The 22,609-nt window shown below is 37.5% G+C and overlaps 1 protein-coding gene across 2 annotated transcripts in view; it reads left to right on the forward strand.

Annotated features, from left to right (window-relative positions):
- mtss1 (MTSS I-BAR domain containing 1) overlaps positions 1 to 22,609 on the forward strand; it is an 84,302-nt gene that overhangs the window by 11,517 nt on the left and 50,176 nt on the right. For both annotated transcript variants that reach the window (XM_031735820.2, XM_039612104.1), the window contains exons 2-3: positions 15,616 to 15,677; positions 21,407 to 21,480. In XM_031735820.2, coding sequence (XP_031591680.2) covers positions 15,616 to 15,677; positions 21,407 to 21,480 — 136 coding nt within the window. The remainder of the gene's footprint in view (positions 1 to 15,615; positions 15,678 to 21,406; positions 21,481 to 22,609) is intronic.

Raw genomic sequence — 22,609 nt, forward strand, 5'->3', positions numbered from 1 at the left:
CTCTCTCCCCTTCCTTTGCTTTCTGATGCCTTCAGCACAGTTACTTTTAGTGCGCCGACTGTCTCCGACATAATTGGCAGGCCAGTGGACAAAATGTCTAGTTTATATTTCCAAATATATATATTTAAGCTAACGTAGTAATTATTAAGTTAACTTCTAAGCTTCAGCTGTGCTTTATCCCAGATGAGAAAACTTTGTGGTTATGTTCTAGTTTATTTTAAAAATTTCTTTTAGTATCGCCATACCCTTCCATTATTGAATGAACAATCTCAAAAACAAACACTGATATTCCTGTGCCTTAAAAGTGCGACCAAAATAGGGTTGTGCCAGTGGATGATGGTCTTTTATTTCCAATAGCTTGCTATGAATCAGTCTTTTATTTAAAGAAAAAAAAAATCAAGCACATCCCTTTCCTTTCTTTACAGTTTTGTGTTTTTGCTCTTCACTTAAAGCTCACTCACAACTTAGTTCGGCTCCAATCAAGAAGACTAGGAAAGCCTGTGGCCAACAAGACAAATCAATAGAAAGTAAAACTCTCTAAAGGTTTATGTGGGTGGGATTATTGAAGGGTGTGTTTTTCTCCAAATTACTCAGGGTCACTAAACTTCCATGACTGATGGCTTTGACTGTCCGTCACTTGCACTGTTGTTAACATGCAGGTCTCCCAAGGTGTGAACATCCGCTGCCCCTGGGGCTTTATAGTTTGTGAGGTTTTGGATTATTGCTACTGATTTTTGTATCGACAGATGGTTTGCCAGATTAGTTTTTGACATACTTGACATACTACTTTGGGAACCTGTGGTTCAGTTGATATTTATAAACGGGACACGTTCTTTATAAAGAACACACAGAGATATAAGTTGTTCAAGCAATTAAAATGTCATTTATTTAGCTGCAAACTCAGATTGAATTTTCCAGAAGGAAAAGGCTGCGTACAAAAAGCAGCCAAGCAATAATGCAATCAAGAACATCTGGACTCTCCAAAATTTCTTAACTTCACTGTCTGCAAGTATTTTCATGCCCGAAAAATGTAGTTTATGAACAGTTTGTGTTGCATAAACTGCATAAATTGCACTATTTTGACTCAAATCCTCACCCAACGACCTTCTCAGCTACCAAGGAAAAACGCACAATCAACCAGCCGGACAGTGAAATTTGCGCCCCTGTGATGCTGGTAACTTTTCCATCTTTAACCTATGTGGACTGTGGTCGGTCAGTGGTTTCTTATAAACGTAGTGGAGTTGTTTTTTGTTTTTGTTTTTTCATTTCTTTTTGAGAAGTTGAATCATGTAAGAATGTGCTACAAGTGAGCATTTATCCATTTGTATTTCTAGTAAATAATATCAATAATTCAAATACAGTTTTATATTTTCAGGTTAAAAATTCCCAGAAAATGAACATGGATACATTTTTGAAACCTGAAAAACACAGTCTTCTTTTTTGAAAAATATCTTTTAGCTCTTTTAATATAAAATTTTCACAAATGGGTCAGTCTAACTCAAAATGTATATTTGGGTTTTCTAGATAAGTTTAAACATGCATTCAACAGATTTTTGGAGATTTATTGAAAAATATAATAATAATGACGCTCAGAGTAAGAGCTCATTAGAACATCGTGTGCATTATCCAGTAGGTCAGTGAGATACTGAGAATGAAATGCAACCAAAAAGCCTACAACAATGTTTGTTGTCAATGAAATGAAGGTAAAACTTAAACATCTTAGTGGTGCATAATTGCCAGGTTTCACTTTCAAACTGGTTTCTGTGGAATTTCAGCCATCACATTCTTTTAGCAAATAACTTTTCCACGGTGTGACACTCAGTGATTTATGAGAAGGTGTGTATCAATACACCCACACATGTCAAGAGTGGATTTTTCCACTAATAAAACTGTGGAATTAGAAGTAAAAGACAAAATGGTAGATGGGAAGGCTTGCATCAGGTGACCAGATGTTGTTGTTGTTGTTGTTGTTTTTTGTTTTTTGTTTGTTTTTGTTTTTTAAGTAGATTGATGCTTTACTCAAACAGTGATTAGTTTCCGATGAGTAAGTTAACATTTAAACAGACCATTCAGCATTCTTATCTGATAATCTGTGACTTGGTGAAAGTGGCAGCGAATAATCTTCTAGGTGTACTCAAAGACACTGAGGTCATAGGTAACTGTGGGTTGTTTGGGCAGTTTGCAGCAATGGTTTGTTCAGCCCTACTGGTGAAACTAGACAATTGGTTGATTCAGCTTCCTATGTGAAAGATGGAAACCAAACAATACCTGTTAATCCATTTCACTGGGGTAAACACAGGGTTTTTCCCCATACAGAACTGCCCTTTTTAGGCGGTGAATATGGATGCAAGTATGATTAGTCCACATTTATTTGAACTGATGACTCTGTGTCACCTTACCATTTCATCAAAATTAAACTCAAATAAAAAACTTTAATTTTTTTTTAACCTCTTAAAAATATTTTTTTTTACAGCCCGTCTGATTTTCCTTTGGAGGATGGTCAAAGCCTCTTCTATAAAATCTCTTTAAAATTTCTTATTTTTCTTTTTTTTTTTTTTTTTTTTTTTTTTTTTTACTTTTTTGCTTATATAAATTAATGGCATTTTTGCGTGCTGACTGATGGATACAAATAGGGAAGTGAGGTTTAGCCTTAATGTCAGCCTTTCCTTAGGTTAAGCTTGTTCACTGAAGTTCATGTGAAACCTGCTTGTCCTGGAAAATAACAGCTCCTCTCTGTCAGTAATACCCACATCGACACAAACTGTTATCAGTTTATTTGTTTTTTTCTAAAAGAGACAGCACAAAAAGCACACACACAAACTTTGCAGTGAGCTGCATGCATGGCTGCACAAGTGCAAGTAAGACCTAAAGTACTTAACTGTATTTGTACAGCAGCAAAATGCAGTTACATGGACAAAGAAAGAAATTCAATGGAAAATGCTACACAGCGCAGAAGAAAAGCTTAAAGATTATTTTAAGTACTCTTCGAAATATTAAGTAGACAATACATAGTAAATAAACCAAGCAATATATATATATATATGTATATATGCTTCTGTTCCTCTTAATCTCTTGTTGTTCTAGCACTTTTGCTGTGCAATGCAGACATATTAGCAAGTATTTGCTATTTTTCCAGACTGTTTTGGAAACGTCTCAGACTACTTGACGCCTTGATTGTACTTTCTCGGAAAGATGGAGACATGGTGGCCAAATAGTCATTCCTGTTATTATATCCTGTTCTTATACTTCTTGAAAGTCCACCACATGGACAAAATGCGTAGTTCATGCAGTGTAACGTAAAATCTCTGTTGCCAAATCCTTGCGGCAAAAAACGAACAAAACCTCAAAGACTCACGGGTCTGTCAGTCTCGAGCAGACCCTAGTGAACTTGCAAGTGCAAAAAGTGTAATTGAAACATTAACTGTTAGCATAGCGTAGGGTAGCATTATGGTTAATTTACACTTTTGTGTTGAATCTATATAGAGCTTACGATGTAGCCTATACCATGGTCAACACCAACATTTATAGTTATTTATACTTATGTATGTGGTGTGTGTACATTGCTCTGCAATTTTGCCACCAAAACAATACTTGGTGCTGAGTTTGGCCTTTTTCAGTCAATTCAAATAATGGCAGTATCTTTGGAAATGCATAGGAGGTAGGAAACGCAATCGCAGTTATTGTGGATTTCGCTGAGGTGACATGTAGTCTAATTTCTGGGGAAGTTGGGGCATAGGGTCTCAGGAGGGTTTGGTTACAAAATATTTTTGGCATTGAAGCGTAACCTCTTTCAGTATTTCTGACATGGCTTTGTTGTTTTGATAATCCCAGTGACGTTAGTATGTTGCACCAGTAATTGTGCTTTTCACTGGTATCTGAACCTCATGTTATATCTCTCTCTGGCTGAATGAATGAATGAATGAATGAACAAACGAATGAACGAACTCTTGGCTCACTGGCTGGCTGACTAGTTGAATGAGTGGTTGAATAAATCCTTGACTCTAGGAAGGGCAGTATTCTCACTTTCCTGAGATGTCACGCCTATCTCTCCTCGCTCTTGCTTCATTCTTTCTTTGTGTTGGTCAGTAGAGCAAGTCAGGATTACTGTGGTAGGATTAGATGCTAATGGCAGGTGACTACACACACCAAGGTAATTCTATACCTATTAATGCTGCCTGGTTGACTAAGCAGATAGGATAACAGCCCTGTGTGTGTGTGTGTGTGTGTTTGTGTGTCTGTCTGTCTGTCTGTCTGTCTGTCTGTCTGTCTGTGTATGTATGTATGTATATGTGTTCTCTACAAGGACAGCTTAGGCTGTGTGAATAGAGTTTACTGTGTCAGTGCCAGTGGGGGTTACGTACAGCTTCCACTCTTTGGGCAGAGCTTCAAACAGGTATAAAAGCTGTTTGATTAAAAGAAGTGAAGATGTATGGTAATTATCAGACACCAAACCTAACACTGATTTTAAAACAACTTGGGTATTAAATTTAGGTTATAACATTGGGGGAATTCCCCTTTAAATGTTTTCTTTAATGTTATTTATAGACTTTGGGGGAGGGATACTACTGATTGTAAGTACAGTATGTCCTATTCTTACCTCAGATTGTGCTTTGTCATCCTCTTTTCTGTCTCTGTTTTTTTTTCCTTCTTTTTTCTCTTGATCCCCTCTGTCCCATCACGTCACCACCTCAGCACTGGTTACAAGTTGAACAGCTTTTTTAAACATTATAACATAAACATATTATAAGCCACTTAACCAAGAAACTTATGTTTGGACTAATGGTTCACCTTGGCGTTACATATATAATGTTTTTGAGGATTCACATTGTAAACGTTGGCTTCAGTGGGACTTACTTCTGAACTAATCCTTCCAGAGTCAGTTGTTTTTTGCTGAGGTGTTTCCTCATTGGTTAATTTGCATTTTAGCTAACTGAATAGCTTGGAGTTTGCACGTTTGAACCTGCTCCATCTGTCTGCCACTTTTCTGCTGGAACACCTGAATTTTCCCAATGAGGAACAGTAAAGGATATTTGTGTTTTGTTCTTTTCTGTTCTATCTGTGTACATTGGCAAGAGTTTAGGAAACAGCAGAGAGGTTCATTCACATCTAAGGGAGATTTTTAGTCTACCTCTGCAACACTTATTGCCAGTTGTTGTACCTGCTAGATTTGAAGGTATGTTGATATTGTGTACAATACCTGCAATTCAGAACTGAAATTCAAGCCCTGCAACCAGGTCAATAATTTGTTTAGGATGTTCTTTAAAAAAAAATTGTAGACAAAATATTTATTCATATATAAAAATAGATCCTTATATAAACACAAACATTTAGAAAGAAAGAAGAAAGAAAGTGTACTTTATTGATCCCCGTGGGGAAATTCCTCTCTGCATTTAACCCATTCACTCAGTGAAGCAGTGGTCAGCCTTTGGGCGCCCGGGGAGCAGTGTGTAGGGACGGTACCTTGCTCAGGGGTATCGAACCCCCGACCTTCCGATCATGGGGCCACCACTCTACCTACTGAGCTATCCCTGCCCCAATTTACTAAGAGTACCTTGAGTTTTAACTATCAGAGCTTTTTTTTTTTTTTTTTTACTGTAGATACCCATTACTAGGGCTGGGCCATATCATACCGTTCACGGTAATACCGGTGTAATTTTGGGCAACGATAGGAAAATGAAATATCGCGATAGAATATGGGTAAAACGCGCATGCGCAGTGCCTATGTTTACATACGCACATGGCGGCGACGCAGAATGAGAAGAGCGAAAGTGGATCGTTAAATGAAACGGATGAACCAGAATTGGTTTGTAAAAATGCTGCAACTTCAGTGATGTGGAACTGGTTTAGCTTTCGTCCGTCAGATACACAACAAAGCACTATTTTTGGTAGAGCATGCTAGCGGGCCATCGTTGTTACCGTGTTGTTTGGAAAATACGGCACACTTAAAATCAATCCTTTGATTTTTCTGAAAATCGACAGTGTCCCTTATAATCCCGTGTGCCTTATGTATGAATTCTGGTTGTGTTTACTGACCTCGAAACGATTTTATGTGGTACACGGCGCTCGAAAATCTGTCAAATGTTTTAGTACGACTTTGCTAAGCTACGAAGCCGCACCACTTGATGGATTGTCGGAGCATTACGGTGTTGTGCCAAAAAGTGATTGCCTGCCAAAAACTGATTTCCAATGTTTCCATGTGTTTTTTATGTGTAATATCTTTACGTGTGTTCCTAAATATACTTTGGTGAACAGGTATTACAAAGGGGTTATATATAAAATTTAAAAATTACCTGTTTCTCAAGTATCTTTTTAACTGTGTTATTGTACTTGCAATATAGTCAATCTGGTCCCTTTTGTCCACTTAAAATATGTTTACAGAACTATTATTGCATTTGTTGCAATTTCAGCGGTCCTCTTGGCCAGATTACTCTTAAAAGAGACATTTTTAAAGTCAACAAGAATGTTTTTAACTGCATAAATAAAGCATACATAAAAGTCACTGCCAAAAACTGATTGCGGCTTCTACCTTGTTATAGGAATGTTGTTTGCTGCTCAAGATGACTTGATATCATTCATGAGTGATACATTTGACATATGTTTCACATATTATAGACCAACAAGTTATTTATAGCAGTTTAAATACAAGCAATCAGTTTTTGGCAAATACCGGAAATCAGTTTTTGGCAGACGATCACTTTTTGGCACAACAACGGCTACCGTAGGCAGGAGCCTCGCGGAGTGATACGTACTGTGCTTCAACATAATATTACCATATTGTGTGTGTATAACCTCTTTTTAAGTTTTGTGGATGTTATACATGGTTATGCTGACGATATGTCGGCCAATTTCCACTGGAAATGCCTTTTGGTTAAACTGTCAGCAAGAAATTTGCACTGTTACATTTTTATATAACTTTAATGCACATAAAAAACAGCTGCTTGTTTAAGTGAAAATACATTGATGGGGTTTTTTGCACTGATAAAGTTGTGGAGTTGTAAAGTATTTTGTCTAGTGTCAATTATATCGTCAGTTATATCGTTATCGCAAATTTTCAAATGTATATCGTGATAAATATTTTTGGTCATATCGCCCTGCTCTACCCATTACCAGTTGACCAATCAAGAAATCTTTTGGCTAATCTGCTGACTTTGTCTGTGAGGAGAAACGGTCAATATGTCAGGACATCTGGTGAAATCAGGAAAAAAATGTAAACACATAGCAAACAACAGCTACCCAGTGCTTGATTTCCTGTTCCAGATGTTGCTCACTGGTTTTGTAAGCAGATAGATAAAAGTTAATTAAAAGCTAAATCAGCACATAAAGGGCTATTGCAGGGCTTGCAAAATTTCAAAATCTCTGGTAGCCCTTCGGGCAGGCACTCTTCAGTTTTTGGTAGCCCAAAATAAATTTAAGTAGCCCGAATAAAAAAAGAGAGCAATTAATTTTTTAATGTTTTGTTTCCTTTACAATATTATACATTAAAGTATAATATTGTAACGGAAACAAAAATTAATCAGAAAATTGTTAAAATACAAATCACAACAACTGTATAAAATTACAATCATCAACTCAAATACTTGTTTCTAATTGACAACATTTCTATGAACTTGTAAGAACTGTGTAGAACATGAATCAGTCTGTGTCAGATCCTGAATCTGAAATTTCCACTGAAGTCAAGGGTAAGGGATGAGTGGAACCAAGATCGAGGCCATTTGCTTTTTGAAGTTTGCAAAGACTGCTAAATTTTGACAATGGTAGTTCACTCTTTGCAACATAGTACGCTTTTGAAAGATTTTTCAGGACTTCTTCTTGTGCTTGGTTTATTTTTAGTATGTTTTTTTTTTTTTTTGCAATTGCTGTTTGTTCTGGGAAAGATATTGCAGACTGGGCAATAATGCATTTCTTGCATTTCTCATGGGTTCTGATGGGGTCTTTCTTAAAATTACTGGTCCCAGTAACAAAGGCGCTTGGCGACTCAGATATCGAGGGAAACTCACGACACACCTGGCAGAACATCATGTTATTTATCTCGTCATATTTTAGCCACATAAATTCTTTTGTCCATGAAACCAAAAAAGCTGAGCTTTCTTTTTGCCTCGGTGTGATTTGTCATAACTTTTCCGTTTTGTGGTAGGCTTTTCTTTGGCTGCCCCTTCTTCACCCTGACCTGTCTTATTTGGCTCAGCAGAACTAAAATACCGGCGTAAATCCTGCTGCTTTTACACACGCACCACATAACGGTCAGCGATTCTCTGCGCAATCAACCTCTCACATGTTTAAGCTTGCTGTGGGAGATTTCACTTGTCACGTTTGAATAGTAAGCTAATGAGTGATAAGACGATGTCAGAGGAATTGGTGCGCAATTAATCGTCACTCAGCAATCAGTGCTGCCGCTCTCTACACACAGTTCGCGCGATCGCAAAGTGAAAGTGAAAGCAAAAAACAAGCACAAATTCAAACGCGATTTCAATATGTCAAATATTGACAGAGGCTCATCGATGCCAATGACATATTACTCAGCTACATTTGCGAAAGAAAATGCAAAAGCATTGACACATATTTTTCCTTCCTATGATAGCCCGACGGGCAGGGCGGAGATAGATTTTGGTAGCCCGACTGGAAAAATCGCTAGCCCCGGGACGTCGGGCTAGCGATTTTGCGAGCCCTGTATTGTTTCCATGTTATATTTCGTCAAATGCAGTTCCCCTTGTTTTCCACGTAATTGTGTGGATGCCTCAAAAGGCATCCACACAGTTCACAGTTAAACTTTTTTCAGTTCACAGTTAAACTTTTTTAATTCTTTTCAACACAAATTTAAGCATCTTCGCCCCCTTTCAGTAAAATTTTCAGTTTATTCTGCTGTTTTCAGAAAAAAAACTCTTTTCAGCAGAAATCTGCTCATTCACCTCTTTTCAGCGCAGTGTTCTGCTTCTTTCTGTCTTTTCTGCAGAAATTCTGCTCATTCAATTCTTTTCAGCAGAATTTTAAGCTTTTTTTACCTCTTTTCAGCAGAAATTCTGCTGATTCATCTGTTTTCTGTAAATTTTCACCGCGATCTAATTCTGACTGCTCATCAACCTGTTTTCTAGGCGGCGGCTCTCTTTGACAGTGGCGCAGTGAGTAATGACACGGGTCAGCAGCCCCGAGGTCGTGGGTTCAATTCCACCTTGGTCGACATTTTTTTTTCACTACAAATTAATACATTATCACAGACCAGTAATTCATATTGATAATTTATTACAATTCTGCAAAGTTTTATGATTTTTAGTAGCTTTTCTAATATGGACCTCACATTCTTGTTAACGCTCCATGGCAGAAATGCATACAAGTACAAAGCCTGATGAAGCAGACAGAAGCAGTACCTCTGATTGGTGAAATTGAGCAGAACCAGGTTGTTCTCCCTCTTTTCACCAGAAAGTTAAGTGTTTTCACCTTTTATCAGCACAAATCTCAGCCTCTTCTGCTGTTTTTATCAGAATTTTCAGCTTTTCACCTTTTTTCAGTTACGTGAGAACCACTTTGGCTCAATGAGTAGCTGAAAAATTTCAGCCTCTTTCTGCTAATGTGTGCTATGACTTTTGGTGCTCATAACTTCTATACTTTTTGAGATATTCAGATTCTTCACCCCTTTTCACCAGAATTTTCAGTTTTTTCACCACTTTTTAGCACAAATCCCAGCTTTTTCAGCTGTTTTCAGCAAAAACCTCTCTTCAGCAGAATTCTGCTCATTCACCGCTTTTCAGCAAACGTTCTGCTTCTTTACCTCTTTTCAGCAGAAATTCTGCTGCTTGACCTCTTTTCAGCAGAATTTTCACCTCTTTTCAGCCAAAATTCTGCTGATTCACCTCTTCTGCAAAATTTTCAGCCTTTTCACCTCTTATCAGCATAAATCTTAGCTGTTTTCAGAAAAAACCTCTTTTAAGCAGAAATTCTGCTGATTCATCTCTTTTCAGCGCAACTTTCTGCTTCTTTACATCTTTTGAGCAGAAATTCTGCTGATTGACCTCTTTTCTGCAGAATTGTCAGCCTTTTCACCTCTTATCAGCACAATTCTCAGCAGCTTCTGCTCATTTCAGCAGAATTGTCAGTCTCTCCACCTCTTCTTTGGGGAGAATGATGAGTAGCCGCCTTGAGACCAGGAGGGTCAGGTTCGAATCCTGCTCAGGGCAACATTTTTTTTCCCACCACTTTTCAGCAAAATTTCTCCGTCTTTACCCCTTTTCAGTAGAATTTTTTGCTTTTCACCACTTTTAAGCAAAAATCTCTCCTTCTTCACTTGTTTTCAGCAGAATTTTCAGTTTCTTCACCACCATACAACTTTTTGCAACTTTTCATCTTTTTCAGCTTTTCAGCAGACAGCTTCAGCGTTAAGGCATCCACACAGCATTTTTGCAGGAAATGCAAATTTTTCTAGTTCATTTCAATTTGGACTAAAAGTGGACTATGAATGGAAACCAGAAAGCTTCCAAATCAAGGCTTTTTCATACAGATGGCTCATATTTCTATGCTGTGATATTCCCATGTGCTTAACAACAGCAGTGTAAAGAGTCACCATTTTGTTTAATTAAAACGCCACTCTTGGAAAAGTTTTGGGGGTTTCAATAGGTGCATCTCTTTTGATGTTTTAGAAATGGACATTTTCTGATTTGGATTTAAACTGAAAAAATACCCAGATGGCTTTTTGGAGTAACAGTAAATACCACTACCATTTCCATTTGCATTTTCTACTAACGCTCCAGAAATGTAGTAGAGTTAAAATGTAAAAATAGCTGTCCAGCCAGATGAGAGTAGACAGCTGTTTCATCGGCAGCTGTCTCGGGGAACCCGCTGGACATCATCAGTGACCCTTGTGGGTCCTGGGACCCTAATTTAGCAACCACTTCTTGAAAGCTCTTAGTATCAAGCTGCAGTGGACCCTGATACTCTGGCTGTCTGCGGTCTCTTCAGCCCTGCCTGCTGCAGAACCAGTGCTGGAATATTTTGTCTGCAACCGACTGTGACATTCCTGGCAGTCACAACAAAGCCAGGCAGAATTTTAGGTTTAGCCGAGAGGTGGCAGGGGAACAAGAAGAGGCCTCCAAGAGCTGCACAGACTAAAATACAAGCAGCAGGATGTGCTTTTTATGGTACGCATTCTTGGTTTGTAGCTTGACGTTCTTGTCCAGGACGCTCGGTGTCTGCTCAACTTTAAAAAGGACTCCAAATTTAATTAGTACGGATTACCAAGAATTGTAGGCAGTATAAAAGAGACTAGATTTGACTTCGGCACATTGGTCATAATTTCTACTTTGAAATTCAAGCAAACTTTACCATAATCTATGGGAAAGAAATGTCAGTTTGACCAGATTAAATTTGTATGAATGCTAATAAACCTGGGTAAGCATATGCGAACCCAAAAATGATCACAGAGATTTGCAGCAATACAATTCAACAACCATACAGTACAAAACATGCATATACCCAGATACAAGAGGTTAGACGTCATGCTATTATATGTTAGAAATTAATTTCACATCAATTTCAGTGTTTCCCACAGATTTAGTATAGTTTTTTAAAATAACTATCAAATAATATAATTTATAAGTTTCTCTTTGAGTATTTTACAATGTGAAACTCACGATCTATTGCTTTGGACTGCATCTGGCAGCTCTCCACCTGCTACAGTTTCTGGCCAGGCTGGTCCTAAATTTCCAGAGTATCTCCAGAGCATAAAATGGACTACTGCCTTATTACAAGTCAGTGTTGTTGTCCTCTGTCCAGTCAGTGGAGGGAATCTTCACTGAGAATAAATCTGAATAATGTAAAGCATAGGTCTTCAGTTAAAATTTAAGGAAGTCCAGTTAGAGAAAATATCTTCAAACAAATGTCCAAAATGATACTGCTCAAAGACACAGCGCTACTCTGGAATCAACAGGGTAGTTGGAGCCATTTTGCTGGAGAGGTTATGGTAAATATTAGGGATGTTCTTGATGATCAATTTATTAGTTGATTAAACTTGGAAAATATAAAAGCAGAAAAGCCGCAGAAAACAATCAGAACTGAGCACAATCAAATGGACATGTTTAAACATTGGCCATATATATTTTTGCTTAAAAAACTTTCATTAAATTTTAAACAATTTGATAACAAAATAGTAATGTTTTAAAATGTTTTAAATAAGACAAGATAACCTTTATTAGTCCCACACGTCTCTGAAATGAGTGTCACACAATGCCAGATTAGTGTGCAGAGTGTGCCTAACAGTAGTGCTAGCACCAGTAGCCCTCTACTTTCCACGCCTGTGGAGAAAACGGTTAGACAGCGCTTCAGTCAAGTGGTTATATCAGTTTACTTTGACAAAGGTGACATACGACTGCTTGTTTTTGACATCAAGGTATTCCAGAAACGGTGCTGGTTTGCTCAGCTGCCATCTGCTTGCTTTGTACCTTGCTCATTTCCAACCTCCCATCACTGAAAGAGGGAAGGGTGTGGTTGCCCATCAGTGATGCAGCCCCAGTTAGTCAAAGCGGCATCAAAACATTGTTAAACCAACTGCTTAGTGCTGTTATACTTTAATATAAATAAATATATAAAGTTGTTTCTCCACAGATCAACTCTGTACTGTGTTAATGCCAATGCTGATAGAGATATGATAATTAAAGTTGACTTAATTTGAAAACTTACTTATATATAAGTGAGTATATATATAAGTATATAAGTTTTCAAATTAAGTCAACTTTAATTGTCATAAGCTATATAAGCTTTTTCTTAAACCCCAGTACAAATTTACCCCAAGTTCATCCTATCACTCCTCCACCCACAGATCAGAAATGGATTTGGAGTGTAGTCTTTCCTTCTCTCTCAATTTTCTTCATTTTCTATTTATCACAGCTCGCTGTAAGATGTTCACCAGAGACATTCTGCCCACCACCTGCAGTATTTCATCATGCAGAGCTAAATCCCTGCAGCTAGTAAACCTGTCAGCCCCATGCTGCGTGCATACTTGGCTAGCTGTAAAGCGGGGGCTGGCTAACGGCTTTAGCAGTGTAGAGCTAAGAGGCTAATGGTGTTGTGTTAGGGGTTAAATCGGTATTATCCTCTCCTTGGTGGACCAGCAGAGACAGAGGACAGACAGGGTGACTGGGTTCATGAAAATATAGAGAGAGAAAGTGGAATCGGACCTCTGTTCGAGCAGGGCTTTCCTGCGTTTTAATTTAATAACCAGGACACTGCACCAGCAGCTGTTCCTTCAGATATAACCCAAGGTCAGAGCCTGCATGAACCAGCGTTACATTACATAATCATTCAGCTGCTTTTACAAAATGTAGATAAAGAAGTAGCTTTGAACCCTCAACGGTAAATGCAAACAAGATATGTTAATAATTCAGGTTTTTTTCCAGCTCCAAAACAATGGTCTGTTTATTTTTCTTTCTTGTTACAGAGACCTGCTGTGATACTAGTGTTAAATTTAAAAGCTGTTTTCCTCACTTTGAAGAAGTGACTGAGCAATAATTCTTGTCTCAATCAACATCAAGTTCGACTTAAACATCATTTTCCTAACTTTGGAAGTTAAATATAAAAGGTTGAACTGAAATGATGTGAGTGGAGTTGACTCCAACATTTTATGGTAGTGCAAATGCAATAAAAAAAAAAAATTGTTAAACTAAAACTACTGACAGTGAGACAGAGAGAATGAAGTCGACAGGGAGATTTTTTTTCCTTTGCCACACTTTAACACAGTTTGTTATTTAAGTCACAAACAAATATACAAACTGCAAAAAAATTATACCAAACATTATAATAAATTATACAAAAAGTTAAATCGTAAATAAATCACAGATATGACACACAACTATTTTAATAGCTGAATATTCTGGCTTTGTGAGAGATCCCTGAAGCAAATTCAGTTAAATTGTTTTAGTTTTAGATTTTTTTCCAGACAGAGTAGAGGGAAAATGAACAAATTTTTAAAACAAATACTCGAATAAATCTGAATATGTAAATCAGTTACCAGAGCATGTTTGCAAACCTTGACAAGCTGTTGGACCTGGCTGATCAAAAGTAAGCATGGCCCCATAAAGAGAGCTGGAACACATTATACAACTCCTTTCAAAAAAGAAGTGAGTTTCTCGAGCAGTTCAGGCTGTTGAGCAAAGTACTGATTGTGATATATATGTTTAAAAATACCATTAATTAAACCAATTTGATTTGCTTGAAGTATGTTTCACAAAAAAATAGTTTTGCCTGTTATGTGGGATGTGTTTATTTGCTGCAAGTAAGCACATTTGGTGCTCCCATGATTTTTGCCAGGGATTTGTACAAAACAAAAAACGTAGCCATGACAAGTCTCCAAACTACTAACATTTTTCTAACTCTGGTATTTTAATATGTTGGCTTTCCAGCTAGCAGCTAGTGCACTGATGACGTCATGTGAAGTAGGTTTTGCATTGAGATCCCTGGTGTTCATGCCATCTTTTGTTTTTGTTGAGCCCTTAGGGTGTGTTAAATTGGTAAGGAGATTTAAAGCTTTAAGGATTAGCTGACTAATTGATTAATCAGTTGAATTTCTCATGTTTTCACTGTTTCTTTGTTTTTTTTAAGTGCAGGTTAAAACTGACATCATGAACATTATGATGGATTCAGAGTGTGAACTGCAGTTTCATGGCGAATCAGCGACATCTGCATAAGAACAACATTAGTTTGCTCATGTTTAGCGCCACTCGGGTGTTTCTGCTCATTAGTTGTCAGGCTCAGAATCCCCATCCCCTGTCATAACACGCATCTAGAAGCAAAAAGTAACATGCCAAACAGCTGATAATTGCTTTTTTATTTTTTTTAATTTTTTTTTTAGAGAAAATCTGAAGAACTCTAAATATATGTGAATGTTAGATCCCCTAGGATTCAGTTAAGAGCTGCATTTATTGCTTAAATCTGTCATTAGTTAACTGAAAACTGGCAATTAATTATCCAGCAAAATAGAAAACAAGTTTTTGTCAAACCTTTCACTTATATTCAGTATTTATTTTTAGATTTTCCATCTCATTTGACCTAAATGTTTTACTTTCTTTAATACCTTCATGCTTTTTTCCCCGCATTTGTACATTTCAGACCTCTGTTCTCTTTCTGTCATCCTGATTTTCATTTTGATCCAATCCCAAATTCATTTAAGTGGAGTCCATTAATCCTCACTGGATTTAATACTGCAGCTGTAATGCTCTGCTAAAGCACTGACAACATATTCTGTAGTGCTTTTCTTTCTCTTAACATAGTTTGTTGGAATATGAACTCTCCTTAGGTATGTCATTTTTCACTGTTTTTGTTTCACAAAGTGTTGATGTTGAATGCTCCTTTTGGATCAAAATAGGTCAAATGTTTCAGCTTTATGCGTCTCTGTTCAGTTTTGTGTGATTTGTTTTCTGCACATTCCAGTCCTGTGCAGACAAATGTCTGGCAGGTTTAATACTAATGCCTAAATAATGCCCCTTTCTCCCTTCATTAAGGCTACAACTCCTTCAGGATTATGGCTGTAAAAGAAATATTGTTAACATCTCTTTTAGACTTAAGGAATCTTGTTGCATCCTGACTTGTGTTATAGAGGTTTAATGCCATCATTTGTCTTCTCATTTTTCCCCGCAGGCCAGTTATCCTACATGGGAGGACTTTGTATCCAAAGGAAATAAACTGCAGTCACAGCTCAGGTAAGAGGCACATTTTAACCCCTTTTTTGTGTGTGTGCGTTTTTAAATCAGCAGCTTATTATTAACGTGAAACATTTTCACCTGTAGAGCAGATTAACCTGTAGATTAAGTCTTCTAACTCTATCACTAATTTTTGGTCATAACCTATTGAATAAAACAAGATATTGCCATTTCACGGAACGATACTGTGTTCAAGCACTCATCAAATCATCAAAGTCAAGTCAAATAGCTGTTGAACAGTCATAAGTGTGTCACAGTTGTGACATGTTAGGTTTAACATTTTAACAGTTTTGCATGTTTCTCCTCTATTTATTCTCTCACTACCACTCCAACATGGAAACTTTCTTGTTACTTTTTTGTTGTTTAATAGTGACTTGCAAACTGTTTTTGGTGTTGGTAAGTAGGGCTGGGCGATATGGCCTAAAATCCATATCGCGGTATAATTTGAAGCATGTGCGGTAACAATATATATCGCGATATATTCTTTTCTTCCGTATTTTCAGCACTATAAAGGCGCAATTAAAATTTTCTCGAAAATCGACAGTGCGCCTTATAATCCGGTGCGCCTTATGTATGAATTCTGGTTGTGCTTAGTGACCTCGAACCGATTTTATGTGGAACACGGCGCTCAAAAATCTATCAAAAATGTTTTTGTACGACTTTGGTAAACTACGAAGCCACACCGCTTGATGGATTGTCGGACCATTACGGCTACCGTAGTCGGGAGCCTCGAGTATTCTGGGTCCAAAACTCTGTTCGCTTCAGGTCCCAAAGTCAAATGAACACTGCGGCATCACTGAGCGTTAAAAACTGTCTAAATTCTTTCATCTTTAATAAAATGGTCAGTGTCGCTGCTTTACCGGGTGTAACAATTAAGTTTAACATCCAGGTATCCATGAAAACAGAATTTATTAAATTAGTTAGAAGTTAGCAGGAAGTTAGCTCGCTAGTTTCCACCTAAACATGATTTACCGTGTTGTGACAGAGAGGTTTCTGGGAAAAAATAAAACGTAAAGCTCTGCTATCACTTCCAACTTAAATGAAAACAGAAAACTAAACAGCAGTGACTTTTGTAGGGTTACTGAAGTTTGACTAGCTGGTATATAATGATGTGCTACGTGATCGCTAGCAACACAGCTATGTTAGCATAACATAAACAGTAAAGCTGGCGGATGAATGCTAACTTTTTTCCACTCGATAAAAGTTCAACGTGAGGGTTCCTGGTGGTTAGGGACAAATACAATCGCATGGCAGGATGCTGTAAATGGACCAAACTTCAGTCAGGACAACAACTGAGATAATCCATCCACAATAAGAGGTTAGTTATGAATATACTGCAACAACATGGGAATAGAGCAGCTGCAAGAGAATTCAACATTAATGAATCAATGGTACGGAAGTGGAGGAAGCGCAGTTTTTGGCTTTCCTCATATTACAAAACGTGCTTTGTCTCTTCGCTATTACTGTCGCACGGCATAATTTGCAGATGATACTGCTTGCAGCTGCTGCGATGCTTTCGACCAAAACAGGCGCCGCTTGATGACACCATCAACATGCGCTATCGCAGTAGAGCAGTATAGTCAAAATCTCTACCGTTGGCCAGATTCATTTTAATTTAATTTAATTCATTTCTACATAATTTTTTAATAACTTCATAGTTTAAATATATGAAGGTCATGACCATCCCTATTTAAAATAGGAATGTGGCTGTTTGATATCTTTTATCAGTCAGAAAATCTTGTTGATCCTCCTGCAACTCAGCAGAAGAAGATTGTCAGTTTCCCTGAACTATAATTGGATGGCATGTTGCCAAATACTTAGTCATGTTCTTTCAGTTCATTTTTCCATGGAAAATATTTGGCCACGGTGACAGATCAACCGCATCCTGTCTTGTGTCGTTGTGACATCAGTTTTAGGTTGCAGATGAAACACTAACAGATTGGGGCATGCAAACCGCTTCATAGGAAATGAAATGTATTGACTCATGATCTAATGTCTGTACTGGATTTGATTCGATTGTTAAATACATTATTTTAGCATATTTAAATGTCCAAGGTGATTTTTGGAGTGTAAGGTCAAGGTGTGTACATGAAAATGTCACAAATGGATCACAATGCTTGGTTTGTTTTACTTCCACACAGGTTCTCAGTCAGAGTCTTGAACCACTGCAGGGTTTTATAATGTAAAAGATTGTCTCTACCGCTTATTGATCTTATGTCATTATTATTATTATTATTTATAATGATAATAATAATAATAATGATAATAATGATAATATTGGGCTTTAATTATGAGAAATACCAAGGTTTTACTTTACAGCAAAATAACACTACCAGGCTTTTCGTGGTCCCTTGGGTTTTTATCCCGTAGAACTTCATAAATATATAATAAAATATTCTGGTTATTGTTGTATTCTGTTGTTTTACATGAAAGCTGCACATGTTCTGACCCAGGCTAATTCTGTCCGGTAGCTGGCTTGGTTTAATGACAGTATAATTGCTGAATTCCCAGTAGGCCAGTTTACTTTGATAAGCATCGCTCTGCCTGCTGTAGCCAGTCACAGTCCATTAGCCCTGCCAGTCAGCCAGCTATGCACACACAAAGCTACAGATACAGGCATAAATAAAGGGCATCCACTTTGCTCTAATGTTTAATGCTACTTAAAAGATCAGCTGTGGATAATTTGTACACACAAAGCTTTATTTCACACATTAACTTCACAGTTATATTTCTTCATTCAGCCACCAATAAAAATTTGTTTGTTTGTTTGTTTATTAACTTACTTTTTCTCGATACCTTCTAGCCTCATTAACACTAAAGCTTCACCAGGTAATATTTCATAGCTTGAATTATAAAAAATTATGAATTATGAAAACACAAAATACAGGCATGTCATGATTTGTAAAAGTCCAAAGACCTCAAAATGGAACATTGTCTGATGCAGTTGAGCTGGTAAAATGCTGTAATCCTAGTGAAAAGGAGGAAATTTTGACAACAAATAGCTTGAGGCATGCAGAAGTGTTGGACTCTTCTGCATACTGGGCACACATTTAGGATATATGTGAAAATATAAATATTCACTGGAATTTGCATAAATGTATTTCCTTGTAGTAGAGAATTGACCAAATAAAGTTTAACTTTCAGGCTGATCATTGAGGGTGATGAAACGGTTAACTCCATTTTTCCTGTCTCTTTTTATGCATGAACTAAGCCTGTTAAGCTTGACTAGCAGAGAAATTTTGCTGATAACAGACATGATGACATAACACTGCTTTTAAAATAAAAGATTCAAATGAATAAAGGGCACCAGTAATATTAAATATAACAAGTCCGTTTCACTTGACATCTTTTAACAGGGATGGCTCATTGCTGCATCATTTTTAATAGCAAAAAATATGTTTCTGCAGTTGGGCTAATTAGAGATTTCAGCTGTGCATTCTGATGTGGGATTTAAAAATACAAACAAACAAACAAAAAAACAAGCAAACAAAACAGTCAGACTCTGCTCTGTAGATCTGTAGTTTAACTTTAAAGCAACAGTTACAAGCTGAAAAGACAAACTGAAGCCTCCCTTGGGCTCCAGTGGGGTTTTCAGTCTTGCTAAAGTATTTGGGACTCTGTGTTTTTCTGCAGCATCACCAGAGTGTTCATTCAGTCAGGGATTTAGATAGAGAAGATCAAATACATCTTTGCACACACAGAGCTTCAAGAGTGTGTTTAATTATATATTATATATTTCTTGTAGTCCGACTGTGTGTCTATGTGCTACACCACATTATTGTCAATGCTGGTACTGTTAAGTGTTTTTGGAAAGTTGTTAAATTAAATTATTGTTAGCTACTTCTGTTCAGTTATTATATATAATTATGGACAGTGTGCACTAATTAACATGTACTCTGGCTAATGCACCAGATTTATTCCTACCTTTATTTATAAGTCTACTGCTGGTACATTGATAGGACAACATGCAAAATCATATGAGCACAGCAAATTGGTAAATAAGATTTAAACAGTGTGGTATAATAAAATATATTTAAAGGCACTTGAGCACAGACAGTTAAGAAAACATGACTCCAGTTCATGCTGTCTTTTTTCAAGATGGTATAAAGTTGGTATGAAGATGGAATTCATTAAGTGGATCTAAGCATCATCAACTAAAATTATACGAATCTCTGCTACACTTGATGTAACCTAACTCTGACCATGAAACCACAGCCACTGTGCACCAGTCCAATACACTGTTGTTTACTTTAAATCCATCACAGTACAGCATCCTAACCTGTATCCTGCACTAACCTACAGAGTGTTTAATGTAATCTTTAAATAACTAAATTAGTCTTTCTCAGTTTGTTTTGCAGTATGTTTCACAATAGGAAAAAACATAATGTCACATATACAAACCCAATATCTGATTTAAAAACATGAGGACTTAGATGTGAGCTTTAAATTTTACAGGTTATCAAATAACCACTGAGCAGTGCTTGTATAGCATTTACTATTATTGTTATTATTATTATTGGTGCATTAATTTGTCGAGTCATTTGACTATTCTTCCATATTTTCTAAAAAGTTGTTGTGAATTGGATTGTTGTCCTCAGCCTATCCTGTTTGTGAACTGCATTGTTAAGTAAGTGTGTGTGTGTGTGTGCGCGTGTGTGTGTGTGTGTGTGTGTGTGTGGGAGAGAGAGGGAGAGAGAGAAAGAACTCTTTGGTCTTAATATGAAAGAGAATTTCCACTGAGGTCAGATGCACAAACTAGAGACAGGAGTGTCATATGATCTTCTTAGTTTGGTTTTCAGAGATAATGACTTTGTGTGTGTGTGTGTGTGTGTGTGTGTGTGTGTGCATACATACATGCACTTGCGCAGCTATAGAAGCATAGACCTGACTGGTAATTGACACACATACACAGACAAAAGATCCATTGATGTAGCTGATGTGCGCCTCTCAAGGTCTCCAGTTGCACTCCTAACACTGGCCTTTGCAGGTGATTGGACTCCTTTATCTTCACCAGACTGACTTTCAAAATAAAAGTGTTTTTTTTTTTTTTTTTTTTTCCTAGAGTAGTGCAGAGGGTTGTTTAGGATGCATCTTCTGATTTGTTGGTCATTTGTGTGTGTGTGTGTGTGTGTGTGTGTGTGTGTGTTTCCTTCAGATTTAGAAAAGTTCTTATGGTGGCACTTATGTGTCTGATTTCGTTCTTCTCGTCACATCTAATTTGTTTGCGTTGGCGGCTTCGTTTTCCCTCAGTGAGTCTGAGCGTGACCACAGTTCCACCCCTCATGCAAATGTTCATCAGAGAGTGAGAGACTTTTTTTCGTTTTAAATGTTACCATCCAACAGAAATGTGGACTCAATGCCCATTAAATTGTGAGCCTGTGCCTCTTTGAAACTTGATTGAGATCCTAAGCACAAATAAGCTCTGCAAGACACCTCATCAGTAGTAGAGCGTATTTACTAAAGCTAGTAAAAATCTAAAAAGGTTTTTGTGTGGTATTTAACTTAATCCACCTAAAGAGTTGTTGGTTCTTTACAATGTGATGCTTGTGCTGTCAACCAGTTGATCTTCTACCTATGCATGTTGCCATGACACTGTGTGTTGGGCTTTTCTTGGAGGAGTTAATGCAGTAGCGTCTTTTGTTTTCTAAACCTGAACAAATGATAGCGTGATGGAATGATATCATGTGTAAATTCAGCACGACAGGTAACACATGTGTTGTTTGTTTCAGAACGACCATCGTGGTGACCGGAGCCTTCCTGGATGCTTTTCAGAAGGTGGCAGACATGGCGACCGGAACCAGAGGTAAGCACACACAGATACACACAGTTGACACGTTACTGTCTGTGGCCCAGTCGTTATCATCTTGCTCTGTGTTTTTATGTGACACACAGCAAATCAAGATAAATGTTTTCTCTCTTTCTTTCACTGTTTCTCTTTTTATTATAAATAGTAAGATCATGAGGGAGCTAATTAGCGCTGTTAACTCTCCGTAGACAGTATGTGGGTGGGATAGAATATCAAGTAAAAACCATTAACCATTGTGCTACTAAAGGATGGTATGTGGCAGGAAAAGCCCCCAGCTAATTGTCAGTACATTGCTTCCCCCCCCCCTTCTCTTCCTTTAGCTGTTTTGTTCTTATTGTTCTTTCATGCCCGAGGCTGTTTTAGGTAATTTTTCTTCTGAGTGTTCTTTTTTTTTTTTTTTTTTTTTTTAAGTTTCTGTTAGCCTCCTCTGCTTTTCTCTCTTTAGTGACACAAGAAGAACTTATGTTCAGCTGTATGTTTTACCCTGAAGATTAGCTTACACACATTCACATTTAAAGAAAGGTGGGTGAATGGGTTGATGTATTAGTGCAGTGGCAGTAGTACTGATGTGCAGATATTGCACCATAATGGGTATGAATGTGAAGCTCTTAATTTAACATTTAACATTCTATGAATGAGGTTGTGAGATCTGGGTAGTGACTGAAAGGATAAATACAAGTGCCTGAAATGAATGTCTGGAGACAGGGTGAGGTGCTCGGTTATCCAGAGGGAGTTTGGAATAGAGCCCTGCACCTCCTTTGTGTAAAAAATTTGAGATGGTTTGTTCTTCTGGGCAGAAGACCCCAGGTGGGACCAGAAACCACTGGAGGAATTGTAAGTGTCATCTGGTCTAGGTAGTGCTGGGCGATATGGAAAAAATATTTATCACGATATGAATTATTTTATATCACGATAACGATATATATCACGATATACCACCTGACCTGTGGTCATCTGGAAAGTATGCAGTCTGTAAACAGCGAGTGGAGAGGGTGCAGTCTTTCTTTTGAGTTACCGTAAAGCATGTCGCAAATCCGGGTGCACGTAAAGCAGCACCATGTCACAAAACCACAAGACGGAGTTTCTTTGCGAAAAATATCATTTTTTTATACTTTATTTTCTCTTG

The sequence above is a fragment of the Oreochromis aureus genome, linkage group 5 (assembly GCF_013358895.1).
Source record: "Oreochromis aureus strain Israel breed Guangdong linkage group 5, ZZ_aureus, whole genome shotgun sequence".
NCBI lineage: Eukaryota > Metazoa > Chordata > Actinopteri > Cichliformes > Cichlidae > Oreochromis > Oreochromis aureus.